The sequence below is a fragment of the Thalia democratica genome, chromosome 7 (assembly GCF_965202585.1).
Source record: "Thalia democratica chromosome 7, ktThaDemo2.hap1.1, whole genome shotgun sequence".
In the NCBI taxonomy this organism is placed as follows: Eukaryota; Metazoa; Chordata; class Thaliacea; order Salpida; family Salpidae; genus Thalia; species Thalia democratica.
The window spans coordinates 23,573,212-23,591,405 of NC_139171.1; the positions used below are offsets into that span (position 1 = coordinate 23,573,212).

The 18,194-nt window shown below is 24.0% G+C and overlaps 2 protein-coding genes across 2 annotated transcripts; both read right to left on the minus strand.

Annotated features, from left to right (window-relative positions):
* Positions 1 to 11,796: 11,796 nt before the first annotated feature.
* LOC145841189 (GTP-binding protein drn-1-like) lies at positions 11,797 to 12,868 on the minus strand. The gene is given in 3 exon segments (XM_082948559.1): positions 11,797 to 12,101; positions 12,272 to 12,437; positions 12,860 to 12,868. Coding segments are annotated over 3 exon segments (480 nt in total).
* Positions 12,869 to 12,951: 83 nt separating this feature from the next.
* On the minus strand, positions 12,952 to 16,718 carry LOC145841190 (GTP-binding protein Di-Ras1-like). Its single transcript, XM_082948560.1, has 4 exons — positions 16,578 to 16,718; positions 15,803 to 16,015; positions 13,422 to 13,592; positions 12,952 to 13,236 (listed from the first exon to the last, which is right to left on the minus strand). The coding sequence occupies exons 1-4, from the start codon at positions 16,716 to 16,718 to the stop codon at positions 12,952 to 12,954; spliced, it is 810 nt and encodes a 269-aa protein (XP_082804686.1).
* Positions 16,719 to 18,194: the final 1,476 nt, after the last annotated feature.

The window sequence follows — 18,194 nt, forward strand, 5'->3', positions numbered from 1 at the left end:
AATTAGAAGTGTAATACAGTAATCTACAAACTATTTAAAAGTAATCAAAAATTAACAATTATGTAAAAAAAATTTTTTAATTTTTCTTGATAAAAATTGGATTGCTACCAAACTTATTTTTAGCAACTTAAATTGTTTCGATACTTAATGAAAATTAAGTAAAGTCTAATTACTTACATAAAAATATTTAAAGTTTTAAATGTATTAAAATATTTTAAATGATTGTTTCCTAACAACTTTTTGTTAATGACATATTACTTTATATTTTTTGTTCGTAAAACATTTGTTTACTCATTTGACTTTAGTGTTTTGGATTTTTTTTGAACAACACATTGAAATATGAGAAATGACTCGAAATTGAAAAAATAAAAAGAAAAAACATATTTTTATCATTTAAGTTTTGAAGTTTAGCAAAATCAATAAACATTGACATACTCGTGTTAACAAGTTATATACTTCTTCCAACTAAAATTTGAATCAACTTTTGTATTTGAAAAGAATATTTTAATTATCAAGCGATCTTTGACTTTAAGGTGAAGTATTTATAAAAAGAATATTTTTTTTATTGTAAAAGCCTAACCACAACACAAATTATTTAAATCTTTAAAACTGAGTTTAAAATGTGTTTATTTGCAACTATTGAAAGAAATATCAAACTATAATAAAACAAACTTTAAGATTTTTTATTTGATACTTCATTATGCTAACTTCATTAATATTGACTATTTTAAGACTTAAAAACTTGAAAACTTTGTAAGACTTAAGAAAGAAATAATTAAACTTTTTTTTGTTTTAATTTTACATAATTAGAAATACTATTTACCTGCTAAACCACCAAACTTTAATAATTTTATTAACGATCGACTTAAAGTATAAAGTTGCAATAATAAAGAATTAAAATAATAAAAGTACAATGAAAGTAAAAATAAAGGTAAAGTAAAGGTCTTTTGAAATAATAAATCTTATTTAAAAAATATTTACTTCAAAAATTCTTAAAAAACTTGTGTAATAATATAAGGCATTTAGGCACTTAAAAAAAATTGTCTTTTCCACAAAACTTAGCAGTCTCCCGACTTTTTTGTTAAATAATGGTTTTATAAAATAACACAACAAATTTATGTAGTAGCAGGTTGCTTTTAAAAACTATTATGGAGTTTGAGTATGATCAGTTTTTTTATGTGTGGATAAATAATCTAGAAAAAACTATTTTAGTCTGTTTAGCAAAGTTTCAATATAGAAAAAAATGTTATGTTATTTTCGGATCAATTATTTAATAACGTCTGACAGAAAATATAAACACCATGCTAACAATTGAAACCCCTGGTTAAAAATGCATGTAGCTACTTCATTGCATTTTCACCAAAAAAGTGTTCAATATTCCGTTTAAACTCCTTTATACATTACAAGTTCGCGCTTTGGTGCCGAGTTACTCAATTGACCGTTTTTTGTGCAAACTAGTAAAATTGAATAGCTATATTTTTTTAGTACTAAAAAGTTATTACCAGTTGGAAAGAAGCACAATTGTTATATACAATTTTACAATGTTTTTTTGGTTTATACCCGCAGTGAATTTTTTTTCAAAAAAAAAGTTTGTAGTCGTTGGATTTTTTAAGCAATAATCAAAGATATGTCTACAGGTTTTATAAGGTATACAGGTATTTTACATTGTAATTTTTGTTAATTTTCTTGATAGTTTATGGTATAAACCTTTTTAATTTATCAAAAATGTTTCTAAATTTTCGTCAATTTATACTTTTAGCCTTAAAAATACTTTTTTTAATAGCGTTTTTAAACTTGTGTTTTATTTCTCATTTTAATCTGACCTTAAAAAGAATAATAGTAAGCTTCAAGTTAAAATTTTAGAGTGTTACAAATAAGGTTTTAAGTAACTATTAAGTTCAAAAATGTATAAAGCGTTACATAAAACTTTAATACTCAGTCAAAATTTACATATTTTAACACAAAAGCAAAGAACAATAAAGCTTCTATAATAAAGATATTAGTGTATATATTTGGTAAAACAATTTTTTTTATTTTTAACGTTACTTAACAAAATCTGCCATATAGTAACCACTAAAAATTTTTAACATTTTATAATAAAAGACGATCATTTAAAAAAAAAATATCCAACTTTCTAAGATCAATTGTAGTTCCAAGTACTTTAAAAATATTGAAGAAAATAAATTCGCGTTACACTTGATTGCACTTAATTATTACGCCAAACATTGTTTTTTAAAAGTTATTTACTAAAATAAGTAAAACTTACTTTTAATATTTTTAAACTGTTTTCAATTTTTTGATTTAATAAGAAAAACAAGTAAAAGAACTTGTTTTAGTTACGAAAAGCATGTACAGTTTATAAGTTTTACAGACAAAAAAAAAAATCAAAATGGAACGCGATGCTTTAATTTTCAACCCATGAATCTTATACGAAGTTCAACGTTGATAAAGATGGAGTAGACGATATTTCTGAATGTTTAACACTTTGTAGAATTTTGACAAAAGACAATGTTTGTATACTGGACTTTATTTACTTCTGATTCTCTTCTTTTATAGATTTATTATTTCTTCAACATTATTATCTCCTATTTTTTCTTATACAAGCTCTTTATCGCTGCTAGCATTTTTAGCATTTAAAAGCAGTGTGTTTTGTTGATGACGTGAAAACTACAAGTTATTTATCTATCGAATGCTTAACTCAAATGTTAATTTAAAACCCATCTGTTTTAAAAGTAGAATAAGGTTTTTACGACAATGATAACTAATCATATGTTATATAGTTTTGTAAAACTTTTTTTTTTCATTGTTATTTTTTTTTTCCAGTTAAACTATTAATAAAACAAAAGTTACCATTTTAGCTCAAAATACTGATAACATTTGACTTAAAAATATTTCAGCTTTTTACATTTTTACTTTCTTTAAAGAGGTTGTAACCTATACTTATAGTATTCACATGTTTGCTTTTAGTGTTATTTATCTCCTTTTATAAATTAATTTAAAGTTATATATTGTTTAGTTCTTATTTTACTAAACTAGATTTATAGTAATTTTTTAAGCACAAAATTCAGATAATTTTCGTTTAGTTTTCTTTTCTTTCATTTCGGTTATTTGATAGTTTTATTGCTATTAAATAAAATTTTTTATATGATAAAAAAATATGTGTAAAAGATCGTAAGTAATTTTCTAAGCATGTGGTGTACGACTCGAAAACCGAAAGGTTTCTTTGTACACCAGGTCTATAGACCAAATTTTTTGAGCGCTTCTTTTATATTCTTCGATATAAAATATGTATTAAGAATTTACTTTATACAAGCTAACAAACAATTATTTCATCCCTTTTTCGAAACAATTAGTTTTTAATACGTCTACTTGATAGACTAAATTGTACAGTATGCATTTGGGAAACAAGTATTATTATTTTCGAGTTATAAAAGTAAAACAGGCTATATTCTATAATAGTTTTTAAGATAATTTATAGTTTAATTTATTTTAGTTTGTTGTAAAATAAGGATCTTCTTTAAATTGCTCGTCAAAATGTAAGTAACAAAAAACCTTGGTAAAGCTTACTTATAGTGATAAATAGTTAAATGGTTTTTTTATTGATATTACAACTAAGCTTACAAATGAATATTTCAATATCAGCTTACTTTAAAAAAAATAGATAAATTATTTTTAATGCTTAAATTGCTGTCATTTTATAAATGGTTCAAAGTTTTATTTTTATATATAAGCTTGTGTATGTTTAAAAGTTTGTTATTAATACAGACTTTCAAAAGTATTTTTTTTGCAACTGAATGAATAGTAACATATTTAATTGATATTCTAATTCCAGCTCCGACTAGCTACTTTTTTTAAAGGTTCGAAATAGTTTCAAGTTAAAAAACTTTTAAAGCTCTGTTTTATTAAGCTATACTAGTTCAGTATATTTTTAGAGTATTTTTTCACTACTTTTAAATTTTGATGTATTGAGTTTATTTAATAAATAATGCTTTAAATTTGTTAAGTAAAACTATTTACTTTAAAATCTAAGAATTGTATTTCATTTAATTTTAGTAAACTAACAGATAGTATTTTGATTTAAAATTTTTTAACTTTGATTTAACTACTTTTTTTTTGTTAAACTTATTGCTTTAAGTATACAAGAATAAATTTTGCTTTAGATTTATATTTTAGTCAAACTTTTAATCAAGGTCATTATATTCTATTTGCTTATAAAATATATTGTTAAATAGGTTTTTCAGTAGTAGTTTACTAAACAAAATGGTTGCTAAAAAGCAAATCAGGCACTAGTTATCAGTAAGAAGCTTAAAGAATACTCTAAACATATTAAACTGAACAAAAAATTTTATTTTATGTTCGTTTTCTTTTGACTTGCTAGCGTCCTTAAATCTTGTTTTGAATTAGATAAATACAACGTGCAAAAATACTTAAAAATCCTTGTTATTTCAGTTCTCATTTAATTCGACTTGATATTCATACAATGGAAGTTTGTTTCGGAGTCACTCCAATGGAGACTTTTCCTATTTTCACTCCCAACGAAGAAGATTTTGAAGAGATGCTGGAAATCTTTCGACAGATGAGGATAACTGAAGACAAACAAATGGAAGTCAACAGAGCTTCTTGTGAATCTTCTAATGAAGTGAAATCAACTTTGTTGAACAGGAAAGTTAGTATCAAAGTGACTGCATCAGCTAGAAAAAGATTGAGTGAGTTTTCCCGTCTTACCACGTGCAAAAAATACAAAAAGAATCCTCAAAACGACAAGTTTCAAAATGCACAAAATAAAGTGGTTAGTACTGCATCAAGAAAAAAGATGCGAAAATTGAAGATGTAAGATTAATTCCATTTAAATACATATCTTTAAGTTTTTTTGTGCATTTTGTTTCGTTTAAACTTTCGTACTAAGTTTTCTTATTTTTAGGTTTTTGTGTTCAGTTGGCAACTTTGTTTAATACTTAACTATTAGCTATTATTTAGGCCTTGACAACTTTTCGTATTCAATACTTTACTTTAAAACCATGTTACTATTTTTTTTTTCAATAAATGATAAAATTTAAGCACATTATCTTATAAAAGTTTTAAATTACAACGTATAAAAGGTAAACAAAACCAGTAACTATAAAAGAAGATCAGCGCTTAGAGTAAAACTTCAGGATTTTTCAACCACGAAATAAAATTTTGAGTTAACTCTCTTGAATATGTTTTTATAAATTTGAGCTTAATTATATTTAAACGACATAGTATACAATTTCTGCACTGTTTTTTAAATCTAAACTTAAAAAAAACTTCAATTAAGGTTTTGTTGTAATAAGAATTGTTTTTCTTATTACAACATAAGGCTTATTAGCATTTTGCAAACAATTTAGAGTTTTTTTAAAAACATTTCCTGGTCAAACTTGCACTACTAACTCCAATATTTTATTTCATTGTAACGATTTGTAGTATTCTAAATAACAAGCCTCAGCAATTCTTAACATGTATCGTGACCACTTATCAATGTTACATATATACTACGAATTGAACTATGTTTTATGTAAAATTAAAGAACTTTTTCTTCTTTTTTGTATTGAGAAGTTAACAATTTAAACCGTAGAATAAAATTACTTTTAAGTTCTAAGAAAAATTACGTTTGAGAACAAAATCGATAGTTAGCATAAGTATGTTACAACGAAATTTTTAAAAATTTCCAAAACTATTAAATCTGCATGAAAGTAGTTTTGTTAACAAAAACACTTAATATAAATAGAGGATTGAGTAAAATAAGTTTGAATTTGACATTTTTTTTATACTTACTTAGGCTAAATCCTAACAATGTTCGAATATTTTATTTATATGTTTTAAAACTAAATAAAAATTGATTATGAATTGTATTTCTTATCAAACAATTGTTTTAAAAGCTATAAAAACATAATATTTATTGATTATATATAGTGTACTCATTTTAAAAAATGCACATTTACTACTTTACAAAAATTTAATCGTATTTTTTAATTTACTATGATAATATTTTTATACAAAATGCACAACAAATAAGTAAAAGATTATTTGCATCAAAACATTTATCTGCCTTGGTTACAATTTGTCAATTTTGCAACCAACAAAATAACCAGAATTTAGACAATAAAAAACAAAGTAGTAGATTTTTTAGTTTAGATACAAAACAAATATCTTATAATATTTTTTTAATACGTTAGAACTGCAATAATTTTTATAAAAAATTAAAATTTTGCCATCATAAAGCTTCTAACTTCAGATTTTTAAGATTTCCAAAGTACTTTCTAAACTTTTTTATTCCTTTAAAATTTTTTATAGAGTAAGGTATTAGAATTAGTTTTAAACTTATTAACTAAAATGTTTAATTTATTTTTAATCTTGTTAATAAACCCGTTTCAATATACGTAATTTGTTTATAAAATTGTACTAATTACTAAGCTTAGTTTTTATTTTTTATTTACAATGATTTATTTGAGCTTAGCAGAAATATTAAACGTTATAACAATTCTTATACAAGAGCTTTTTTTTCTCATTAAAAATAAGCAATATTATATTTTCATTTTAATGTTTAATTGATACTAACTTTATGCTTAACTAGATATTGTTTTTTAAAAGGAATTACTAACAAATGTATCTTCCATAAGATATATTGAGGTTCGGAGAACAGATTGAGTAAAAAATAATAATATGTACGGGAGATTTAAAAATCACACGAGATATTCTAAAGTCGTGAGGTTTATAAATAGAGCAATAACTAAACTACCGCTGCAACCCGAACTAACTTTTTTATTATTTTGGTTGGCGACCACCAAATTTCTGCTGACCCTTTATAACATAGTATAGCATAATACTTAATTTTATAGTGCTAAAATTATTAAATTAATAAAAAAAAGACAAAAAACCGTTTTAACTTCAAAGTTGAACTCAAATGTGTACATGGTATAATACTATAACATATATTTATGAGAACTAATGGACTTTATTTATGATGTAACTAACTTAAAAATGTATTTTTAAATATCTGTTGTTTAAATTTCAAACACTTCAATTTATTTGAAAGCAAAATAATGACTTACATTGCTTAAAAATACATTTATGTTTTACTAATTTATAAAAATTTGAGGCAACTGATGAAATGAGTTCTAACTACAACTTTGTTTTAGTATTATATACATATATAAAAGCTTTAACTTAACACTTTCTAATAACTTTACTAAACTAAATATTAAAAATATCTTAAATGAAATTTAAAGTTTTTTTTTGTATATTTAATGCAATTATTTAACATTTTATTCAATAACTATCTTTTTTTCATACAATCATAGTAGCTACATGATAAACTCTATATATATACAATCTAACTATATTTACACAGTTACAAGTCTTATACTGGTTTAAAACCTAAAAAATATAACATTATTATTTTAGTGTTCTTCAAAAATATGTTTTTAACAATCAGTTAATTTTTTTCTCATACAAAAAACATAAATTTTAAATTGATAATACAAACAGAACAAACTAGTATATCTCCCCAAATTACTCAATGTAGTATAAAAATAGTTCTTCTTGTGTGACTTATTTAAAAGGTTTTGGTTGTTATAATGTAGTTTAAAATTAAATGAACAACTTTTGGTGAATAATAAAATTTGATACTTAAAAGACTAGAAAAGTCAAGATTGTAAGATGATAAAAAATCTATTTGAACTTGTTTATTTTTAACAATAATATATAGTTAAATTAAAATGATTTTAAATAAAATTGATGCGTTTTAGTCTTAATAAACAGTTCTAAATATCTATGGAGTATAGTACTTGTAAGCTTAATTTGACTAATAATATTAAAATGTTGGGATTTAAGTACTAAGGTTGCAGTTTATTTAAAACATGTTATTTTTATTAAAATTTGTTAAAAACAAATAAATAAATAATACATAAAATAGTTTGTAAAATATATTCCTAAAAAAAATTATAGACAACTGTAAAGCTATGCTGCTTTAAAAATTAACATAATAATTGAAGTCTGCAGTTATATAAACATTTTACTTTAAAAAGCTTTTTCTTGTTTGTGTAAGTTTACAACTACAAAATAAACACAAATACTGACATATGTTAACTTTTTAAATTAGTTTTCAAAAAAGTCAATACCAACTACTATCACATAAAAATATAAATATTTAATTTTGATTACAAATTGTTGAGTTACTTTTAGAGAATTTATTCATAATAAAGTTTTGAAGCATGAAAATTTATTCGTGTAAGTACAAGTTATTTAACAAAACACTTCTGAAAACATAAGCATTAAACTTAATTAAAATATTTTCTTTGCACAATTTGTACACATCAACTTTAACTAGTAGAAATAATGTAATTGAAAGTTGTAGGTTTGTAACTCACAGCATTATTAGAAAGTAGTAAAGAGAAACTTATTTCTAATGTCAGACGAGTTCATGAGTTACGTATTTTTTAATTTACACGATCAATACCTTGAAATTAGAAATTTTCTTATATTCTTAGTTAGTTATGTTAGTTTTCAAAAATGTGAATACCAACTACTTTCACATAAAAATATAAGTATTTAATTTGGATTACAAATTATTGAGTTACTTTTAGAGGATTTTTTCATAATAAAGTTTCAAAACATGACATTTTATTTATGTTAGTAAAAATTATATAAAAAAATTCTTCTTAAAACATATACTTTAATTTTGTTTAACGTATTTTCGTTACACAATCTGCTTACATCAACTTAAACTAGTAGAAATAACGTAATTAAAAGTTGTAAGTTCAATATTCACAACATTATTACAAAATAGTAAAGAGAAAAACGTGTTGCTGATGTCAGACGATTTCAAGAGTTATGTATTTATAAACTAACACGATAAGTTCCTTGAACTTTTAAATAGTTTCGTTATTTTTATGTACACATATAAATAAAAGAGCGTTTTAAGATAGTTAGTGATTTTGTTTTATTTAAGTTTGAACAAATAGTAACAAAGATACTAGAAACATTTAAGAAACTTTAAAAAAAAATATTCATGTCATACTTCATATCATAGTTTTAAAGTTTTATTAAGTTGTAAAGTAAAAGCTCCTAAATTTCATATATTTTTAACCTGAATTAATAGTTGATTAACTTGAACAGATATCTATTGAATTTATAATTGTTTTAATAAAACATTAAAAAAAAACAACTATTTAATGCTAAGTTTACTTAAAAACTTGTTGCTTAATAATGCTTATGTTATTTACTTTTCTGGAAAACAACAATGACTGCATAACATAAAGCGGAAAAGGCTTATTTGTCTTTAGTGTTAAAAAGTAACTCTATAATAGAAACATATTCTTAGTAGTTAGTTGAACTAAAGTTTAAACTTTTTTTTTGTATAATTTATAAATAAAGCATTAATGTTTTAAAATATATATTATACTGTTATTAGAGAAGAAAAAAACTGCACTTTATAATTTCCAAGCATTACTATGAATATTTTTTGTGATTTTACTGATAACCCTAATTGTTATGTTTCTCGAAATCAACATTGAACTAGCTTTAACAGTCGCTATAATTCCCGAAAAATTAAATTGGAAAACTATAAATATAAATTTTCCATAGTAAAACTTGAAATGTTTTTCTTTCTTACAAAAAAAACGCCAAGAGTTATTTAACTTTTATATTACTTGCATAAAAATTAAAGAACATACATAAAATTCTCAACTTTTATTTGAGCTTTTAAAATGCATAGAAGTGATTAATATTGTGGTGAAAAAAAAAGTTCCTAGAAATTTAAACAGAATTTGAAAATAAAATTAAATTATTAGTTTTTCTAAAGACGAGTAAAATTATATTTTCTGATGAATATCAAAATAAATACGCTTTATTAAGCATATGGCAAATAAATTATTTTGCACAAACATCGATTTATTTTTAACTGATAGGATAAGCTACAGGGGCGTGTTTAGACTTTTTTGAAAGGGGGTTCAAAATTTTTTTTTGTTCTCAGTTTGCTGCTTAAGTACGCATTTTTTAGGTATGCACTGCCTAACTTAGGTAGTTTTTCTTAAACATCAGTAATTTAACATCAGTCATTTTCCAATCAAAAGAACTACGCTTTATAAAGCATATGGCTCATAAACTATTTTGTTCAAGTATCGATTTTATTTTTAACTGTTAAGCTAAGCTTAAAGTAATAGTTTAAAGTCATTACAAATTTAAGTAGTCGATACACTAAAAATTCAAAGTAGTGGACTTACTAATATGTTACATAGTTGATAGATTATGTATTATAATTATTATTTATATGATTATGTATTATTATGTTTTGTTAATTTCCGTTTTTTTTTTTTCTTTTTTCTGTATTTCGTTAAGATTTTTTATGGATTATTAAACTTGTAACAGTAAAAATTATTACTAAAATTAGTTTAATTAAAAAAAGATGTTTCCAAATCTTTTGTTTAAGACGCAGAAAAATCTTAAAATGTATTAATAAAGATCATATTACTTAAAAATTTTTTTTTGTTTTCATTAAAAAGTTTTTACGAATAGTTTACTATTCAAACACATTTAGAACTAGAACTAAGGCTTACACTTGAAAATAATTAACTTTAAAAGAATTCAACAAAACAAGGTAATTAAGACATTGGTGTAGTAAATAACTTAAAAATATTTAACTAGATTTAACTAAATTATACTGTTATTTAACCTATTCAATAGTGTTTTGGCAGCTTAATGTGATATTAACTTCGATTACATCATACAAAACTTTAGTTGGTCTAGGTACGTTTTTAGCTTTGTTTTCAAAAAGTATTGTAACTTTTACTATAAATCTAATCAACACAAAGTAAAAATATTTTAGAATTTTTAATCATAACGTGAGTTATAAATTATTAGTGCGTTAAAATTTTTTTTTTTTACATTTGTTTTAAATGCTTAAAATGCTATAAATAACACATAATGTGTTATACTTGTTCAAACTTGAACATTAATCTAGAATACTTTCTTACTTAAGAGTTTACTATAATTACTGATCTGACATATGTCAGCTTTGCTTTTGTAACATGAATTAGGGCAAGTACGTAAAACTTTAGTTTAATTATTTTAACATTTCGCTCAATGCTGCTCGATACAATTTATATTTTCAGATAAAAAATGCATACTTTAAAATTTTTATGAGCTGCTAATTACAACAAAAGTAACATGTTTTTAAATTGAATTTTTCAAATCTAGCAAGGTTTACAACAAAAGTTTAAAAAAATCTATTTTCAAAAAATATTCTTCTATAAAGTATTACTTTTTAAATTGAACAAAATCTAAAAACATTGTTTAAAGGCAACAGTTAAGTTAAAATGAGGTAAAACCAGCTTCAATATCATTAAAATTTGTTTAAACAATAAATTAAGTTTTTAATTTATATTTGATATTTTTATATAATATATTTATATTTTTTCTATTCATATTTGAAACAAATGAATATAGATAGATCTGGATGAAAAATTGACGTAAGTTCATTTTTCAAAGTATATACTAAACATAAGACTTTAATAATTTTTATCCATTTGTAAAAAAACAATATTTTGTTAAACTAGATAAAAGTTTGCAATTAATCCATAGAGTTTAGAATATTAAAATGCATAACTTAAACTATATTACTTTTTTTTTTTTAAATTTATTCTTTTATAATAAAAATAAAGTAAGGATCGATTGTCCTTCTTTAAACATTCAACATGTACTAAGCAACTAAAAAAATTTTAATATTAAAGTATTTAAAATTAAAAAGGTATTTAAAATAAAATGAAAAAATCCCCTAGTCTAAGAAATAACGCAAGTCCTGACAGCCTTTACTGCTCCTGACGCCTCTAGTGACAGTGACCGGGAGGTTTCCATGGCAAGCAGCCTCCTGAAAAGTTGGTCCACATTGTAATTGTCCCTGGCCGACGTCTCAATGAAGCCGCAACCCCATCTTGTGGACGTTTCCTGTCCCTCTTCAGATGTCACTTCCCTGGTATTTAGGCCTGGTTCGTCACCTACTAGGTCTGTTTTGTTGCCCACAAGGTAGATTGGTGTGTTGGTCAGTGTGCCTCGTTCTTTCAACATCTGTTATATCGGAACAAACACTGTTACCATATAAATTATTCTTGAGTTGTTAATCCTTAATGTTATATATTTAAAACATTTCTATAAACTTTACTTAAAGATTTTAACTTAACACTGATATTTAAAATGTAAACAACTAATGATGTGTGCTAAAACTTGTTTAGAAAGCTTGTAAATTTAAAAACCTGACTGTATATGAAATTGATTTTTTCAAACGATTTTCTGCTGGCAACTGAATATACGAGCAGAAATGCGTTGCCTCTGGTAATTGAAAGACTTCTCATTGCAGGAAAATTGTGTGTTCCGCTAGTATCAGTTATTAAAAGAGTGCAAACATTTCTGCCATAACTGATCACCTGTTAGGTAAACGTGATGACGTCATAATAAAAAAATACGTATGTAAATTAACACCCAAGTTGTATATGTTGCTGTAACCGTCTTAGTTCTCAAAAGTTACTTTAAGTAATTTATTTTAATCATGTTATGACTATCATTATTTATATTTTTTCTATTCATATTTGAAACAAATGAATATAGATAGATCTGGATGAAAAATTGACGTAAGTTCATTTTTCAAAGTATATACTAAACATAAGACTTTAATAATTTTTATCCATTTGTAAAAAAACAATATTTTGTTAAACTAGATAAAAGTTTGCAATTAATCCATAGAGTTTAGAATATTAAAATGCATAACTTAAACTATATTACTTTTTTTTTTTTAAATTTATTCTTTTATAATAAAAATAAAGTAAGGATCGATTGTCCTTCTTTAAACATTCAACATGTACTAAGCAACTAAAAAAATTTTAATATTAAAGTATTTAAAATTAAAAAGGTATTTAAAATAAAATGAAAAAATCCCCTAGTCTAAGAAATCACGCAAGTCCTGACAGCCTTTACTGCTCCTGACGCCTCTAGTGACAGTGACCGGGAGGTTTCCATGGCAAGCAGCCTCCTGAAAAGTTGGTCCACATTGTAATTGTCCCTGGCCGACGTCTCAATGAAGCCGCAACCCCATCTTGTGGACGTTTCCTGTCCCTCTTCAGATGTCACTTCCCTGGTATTTAGGCCTGGTTCGTCACCTACTAGGTCTGTTTTGTTGCCCACAAGGTAGATTGGTGTGTTGGTCAGTGTGCCTCGTTCTTTCAACATCTGTTATATCGGAACAAACACTGTTACCATATAAATTATTCTTGAGTTGTTAATCCTTAATGTTATATATTTAAAACATTTCTATAAACTTTACTTAAAGATTTTAACTTAACACTGATATTTAAAATGTAAACAACTAATGATGTGTGCTAAAACTTGTTTAGAAAGCTTGTAAATTTAAAAACCTGACTGTATATGAAATTGATTTTTTCAAACGATTTTCTGCTGGCAACTGAATATACGAGCAGAAATGCGTTGCCTCTGGTAATTGAAAGACTTCTCATTGCAGGAAAATTGTGTGTTCCGCTAGTATCAGTTATTAAAAGAGTGCAAACATTTCTGCCATAACTGATCACCTGTTAGGTAAACGTGATGACGTCATAATAAAAAAATACGTATGTAAATTAACACCCAAGTTGTATATGTTGCTGTAACCGTCTTAGTTCTCAAAAGTTACTTTAAGTAATTTATTTTAATCATGTTATGACTATCATATGATGTGATGTTGTTGATTTATTAACTATGTCATTTATTAATATTACGTACTTGTTCATCTTGCTACCATGTATATAATTTTATAGTTTTTAAAATTTAAACTTTCATTTATTTTTTAATTTAACGCACAAATTTAACTGCAAGCTTATTAATAAAAAATTATACAACACCATAATTATTAAGTTTTGAAATTATCGTAAATAATTTTATCTATAGTTGTGTTTTAAAAATCAACTTATTAGGTAGAAATTATAAAATTTAATTTATTTTCATTACAAAATTTAGTGAAATTAGAGCAGATATATGAATTACCTTATAATATTCAAGTAATTTAATTAAAATGTTTAATTACATTGACAACCTTGATTTATTTACTTAGAATATGGATTTTAATTTAAGATATATTATAAATGTCAAAATAATTGATCTTTTTATTTTTCAGTGTATGTTTTTGATCTACTTTTCTACAAAAATTTATCTAATAAACTTAGTATAATTAAAACTATTTGGTCTTAAACATAACATATTTTTTAAAAAACACTTCGTTTCAAGTATAATATTACGTTATATAATAAAATTGTTTATCACTCCTTGGTAAAAATATACTGTTAAAAAGATTGATGACATTTTTTTGACATCTGTAAATAAATATTGTTTTACGTTCTTTTAAACAAAATAAAATGAGAATTTTTCATTAATCTGTTTAATGCTAAGCAACATAAATTTAAAGTACATAAACATAAAAATGACAAAGTTTTTTTTTAACATTAAATTATTACTTAGAACTTAATTAACACAAAGATGTTTATATATTTTAAGAATATAATAACTAGAATTAATAAAAAAAGAATACTAACTTACTTTCTTGTATAATTTCAGGAAAATTCAAAAAAAATTCTTAAATAATAATATATTTTTTTTTAATCTCGTAACTTTTTACCTTTTTATTAAATATTAAAATAGACAACGCTAAATTAAGTTCAAAAAAAAAGTAAAACGTTTAAGAGTTTGAACTTGATTAATTATATTTATTTTTTCACTTCTGACAGAAAATCGAACTCAGCAGACGAAATTCATTGAGTTCTACCCAAAAGGGAATTAATTATTTCAATTTGTCGACTTCAAGCTTATCAGCAAACCTTTTTGTGGTTTAAAATTACAGTATGGCATTTATTTTAAAATGTAGTTTTTACAATTTCTTTTCGATTTATTAAACATAATTATATAATAGGCTGTACAATTCTTTTTGTACTTATTATTAACAAATAGTTATTTTTAAGACGTTTTGACAAAACCAAGTATATATTATTATAAATAAACATAAGCTAAATATTAAATTTTATGTTTTGTTATGTTATATGAACTATGTAAAATTTTCAACTAAAAAATATTCTTAAAATTTAGTTAGGTAAAACTATAAAGTAATTTCCGTTTAGAATATATATCTAAAGTCTGTTCACTATAATAAAACAACTAAATGAACTTTTAATTTTTTCTTAATGTTGTAAACAAACAACTACAAGAACGTTTTGCGCAAGCGTTAATAGTTTTGAGTTCAAACAACATTTAACATCAGTATTTGATATTTGATATTTTACATACAGAACTTAATGCTTGTTTTCAAAGTTCATGCAAACCTAATTTGCACACTGAACAGTTAAAAACTACCATTAGAGTCAGTAAACAAGTTAAATTTTACTTATAGCCACTTAAATTTGTAAACAAGTTCAAGAGTTTATGGCAATTAGTTGTTTCAGAAAATAGATATTTTCCTAAATTAAGTATTTTAATCTCTTTAGCTTTATCTACAAGCCATAAATAAAATACGAAACTACAAAAAAAATTAAGTTAAGTCGTTATAACAAATATATTTTCAAAACACGCGTATCTTCGATTGTTTTAATGTAATTTTGAAATAAATTAACATAGTAAACAAAGTAAAGATTGCATAGCAATTCATTTTTTAGAAAATACACTTTTTGGTCAAATTTGACGGCAAAAACAATATGTAAGCGTTAAGTTAAATTAAAAAAAAAAATTACAAAATCTAAATTTAGTTGCTATAAGGAACGTGTCTGTCAGAACTAACATGTGTGTACGTGTCTTCGATTGTTTTGACGTAACTATTCCTGAAAGTATTTCTGAGGAACCGCCACGCGAGGGCGCTCTTTCCGACTCTCCCGTCCCCGAACAACACGACCCTGTACTCAGAAGTTTCTATCTGGTGAGTTGACAGTCTCCTTTCTTTTGGTTGGTCTAATAATGGTTTTCTTTTGTTGAGTTTCTGTATGAAAAATAAGTTATAAAGCACTGTGTTAAAGGAACTTATTTTAATTTTGTTTACCGTTATGATTTTGTTGAGAGAAAAAAATGGTAATGTTTTTTATTGACTCAGTTTAATTTTTAAATCAATAGCATAAGTTAACGTTAAGAAGTTGTTATAACTCAAGTTTGATTTAATAAAAATTTGTTAAAGCTCTAATAATATAATTTATTTCCTGATATTAGGTACTTTGCAAACTCTCACTACATCTATGACGTTTTTAAACTTAAATTTATTTAAATAAATATATTTGTCATTTTTTTTTATTTGCTTTTTTTTTTTTTTATAATTAAAACTAAAAAATAAGTACATAGAGTTTAAAAATTACACAGCAAAACACTTATGTATGATACTATGTAATTTTATATGTGTGACTAAAATTGTATAAAATGAAAACTTATAAACTAAACAGTACAGAAAAAATAATTTATTGAATAAAGAAGTTAAGTTAAGACTACAATACACAGCTGATATGATCTTTAAATATACAACCTATACCAACATATAAATATCAAATAAACACCTTATCAAAAATGCAACCATCGGGCAGGGACTGTCTTCTACTTACGAAAGACGGAACCCTACTCAGCAGCCCTTTCCTGAAACTTTTAGGTCTTTTTATTGGATAACTGTCCTCAATATTTTTCTTGACTGTTTTTAACATTTAGGTACGTTTTAGTTAGTTTCTTAGTTTAACTAAAATAAAATAGTTTCAAATGAGTTTTTATTTCTTCGACTACTTTAGTGTTTTATGTTAACATCAAATGTAAATTAAAGTCCGCATGGTTTACCGGGCTAGTAGATTACAGTGAAGAAAAACACTAAAAACTAAAAATACTACAAAATATAAGTTGTTACAGCTTTATACAAAATTTGCCAGGTAATTTGTACAAAAATATTAATTTTGCTTTAATAGTACTTTTATAAGTTTTAGTACACAAATTCAGAGATAATAAAAAAATCCAGTGATTTAAAATAGTATGCTTATCTATAAATTCAATTTTTATTACATAGTATAGGAAATAAAAATATGTAGCACAACAAAAATCTTGGCAAACTTAGAATAAAAGGCATTGTACAGGAAATTACTTGTGTTGTGTAAGACAACACAAAAGATAACAAATTTAATCTGATTAAAAGGTCTTTTGTGAATGTTTTACAAAACTTTGTGTCATGCTTTAATTTGAATAAATTTGGAATTGTTTAATCTAATTAGTTTCAATCTACAATTTTACTTACTGCTTACCTTTAAGACAAGTTTTATTACTTAATTTAAAAAAAAACAATTAAACCCTAAGTTTATAATTTTACTTTCGTTGAAAAAAAAAAATTCAAGTAAGTTAGGTTTAATGTTTTACTAAGTAGTTGAAAATTTTTTAAAAGGAAAAAATTTAAGGGTGCAATATAAATAAAATTTCTTTTTTTAATAAATTTTTAAAGATAGTAGCAGAGACAAGAAAAAAACTTGAGTGTTTAAAACTTATAGAGATTAAATACAAACATTGTTAACATAACTTTCAGTACAACATTAAAATAAAATATATAGTTTATAGCTTATGCAATATCTGACCAAATTAAAAGCATCAAGCCAAAAAATTGTCAATAAACATGTATGCACAAAATTCGCTGGTAAATTTAATTTGACAAGATAAACACTTATTAGTGGCCAAAATAAATTTCACATAGCTTAAAGTTCTACTTTTAAAGTTATACAACACATTTCTTTGCACGCTATAGTGTGTGCAAATTTAAGATTAAAATAAAACCAATAACTTTAAATAGAACTTTGAAAATTACATAAACTTCTGAAACTTAGTGTATTATGTTTTTAATTAAAACACTTATGGAGAAAGAAAATCGTTAAAAAGTTACCAACTAAACCTAACTAAGAAAAAAAAACTGCATTTAGCGATGTAAATAGTCGTTTAGTTGATTAATTTAGTTGCAACACAGTTATTCTTAGAGTGTTTTTCGAATTCTTCAAAAATTTTTTTTTCACAAACATAAATAAACATATTAAGCTTTAAAAAATAAAATTAAACTAAAAATGTTTACAACTGCTCTTCCTGATAATTTAATTTTTATACTGTATTATTAACTTTTTTATCAATACTAGAACTAAATTTTAATTAAGTAAAAC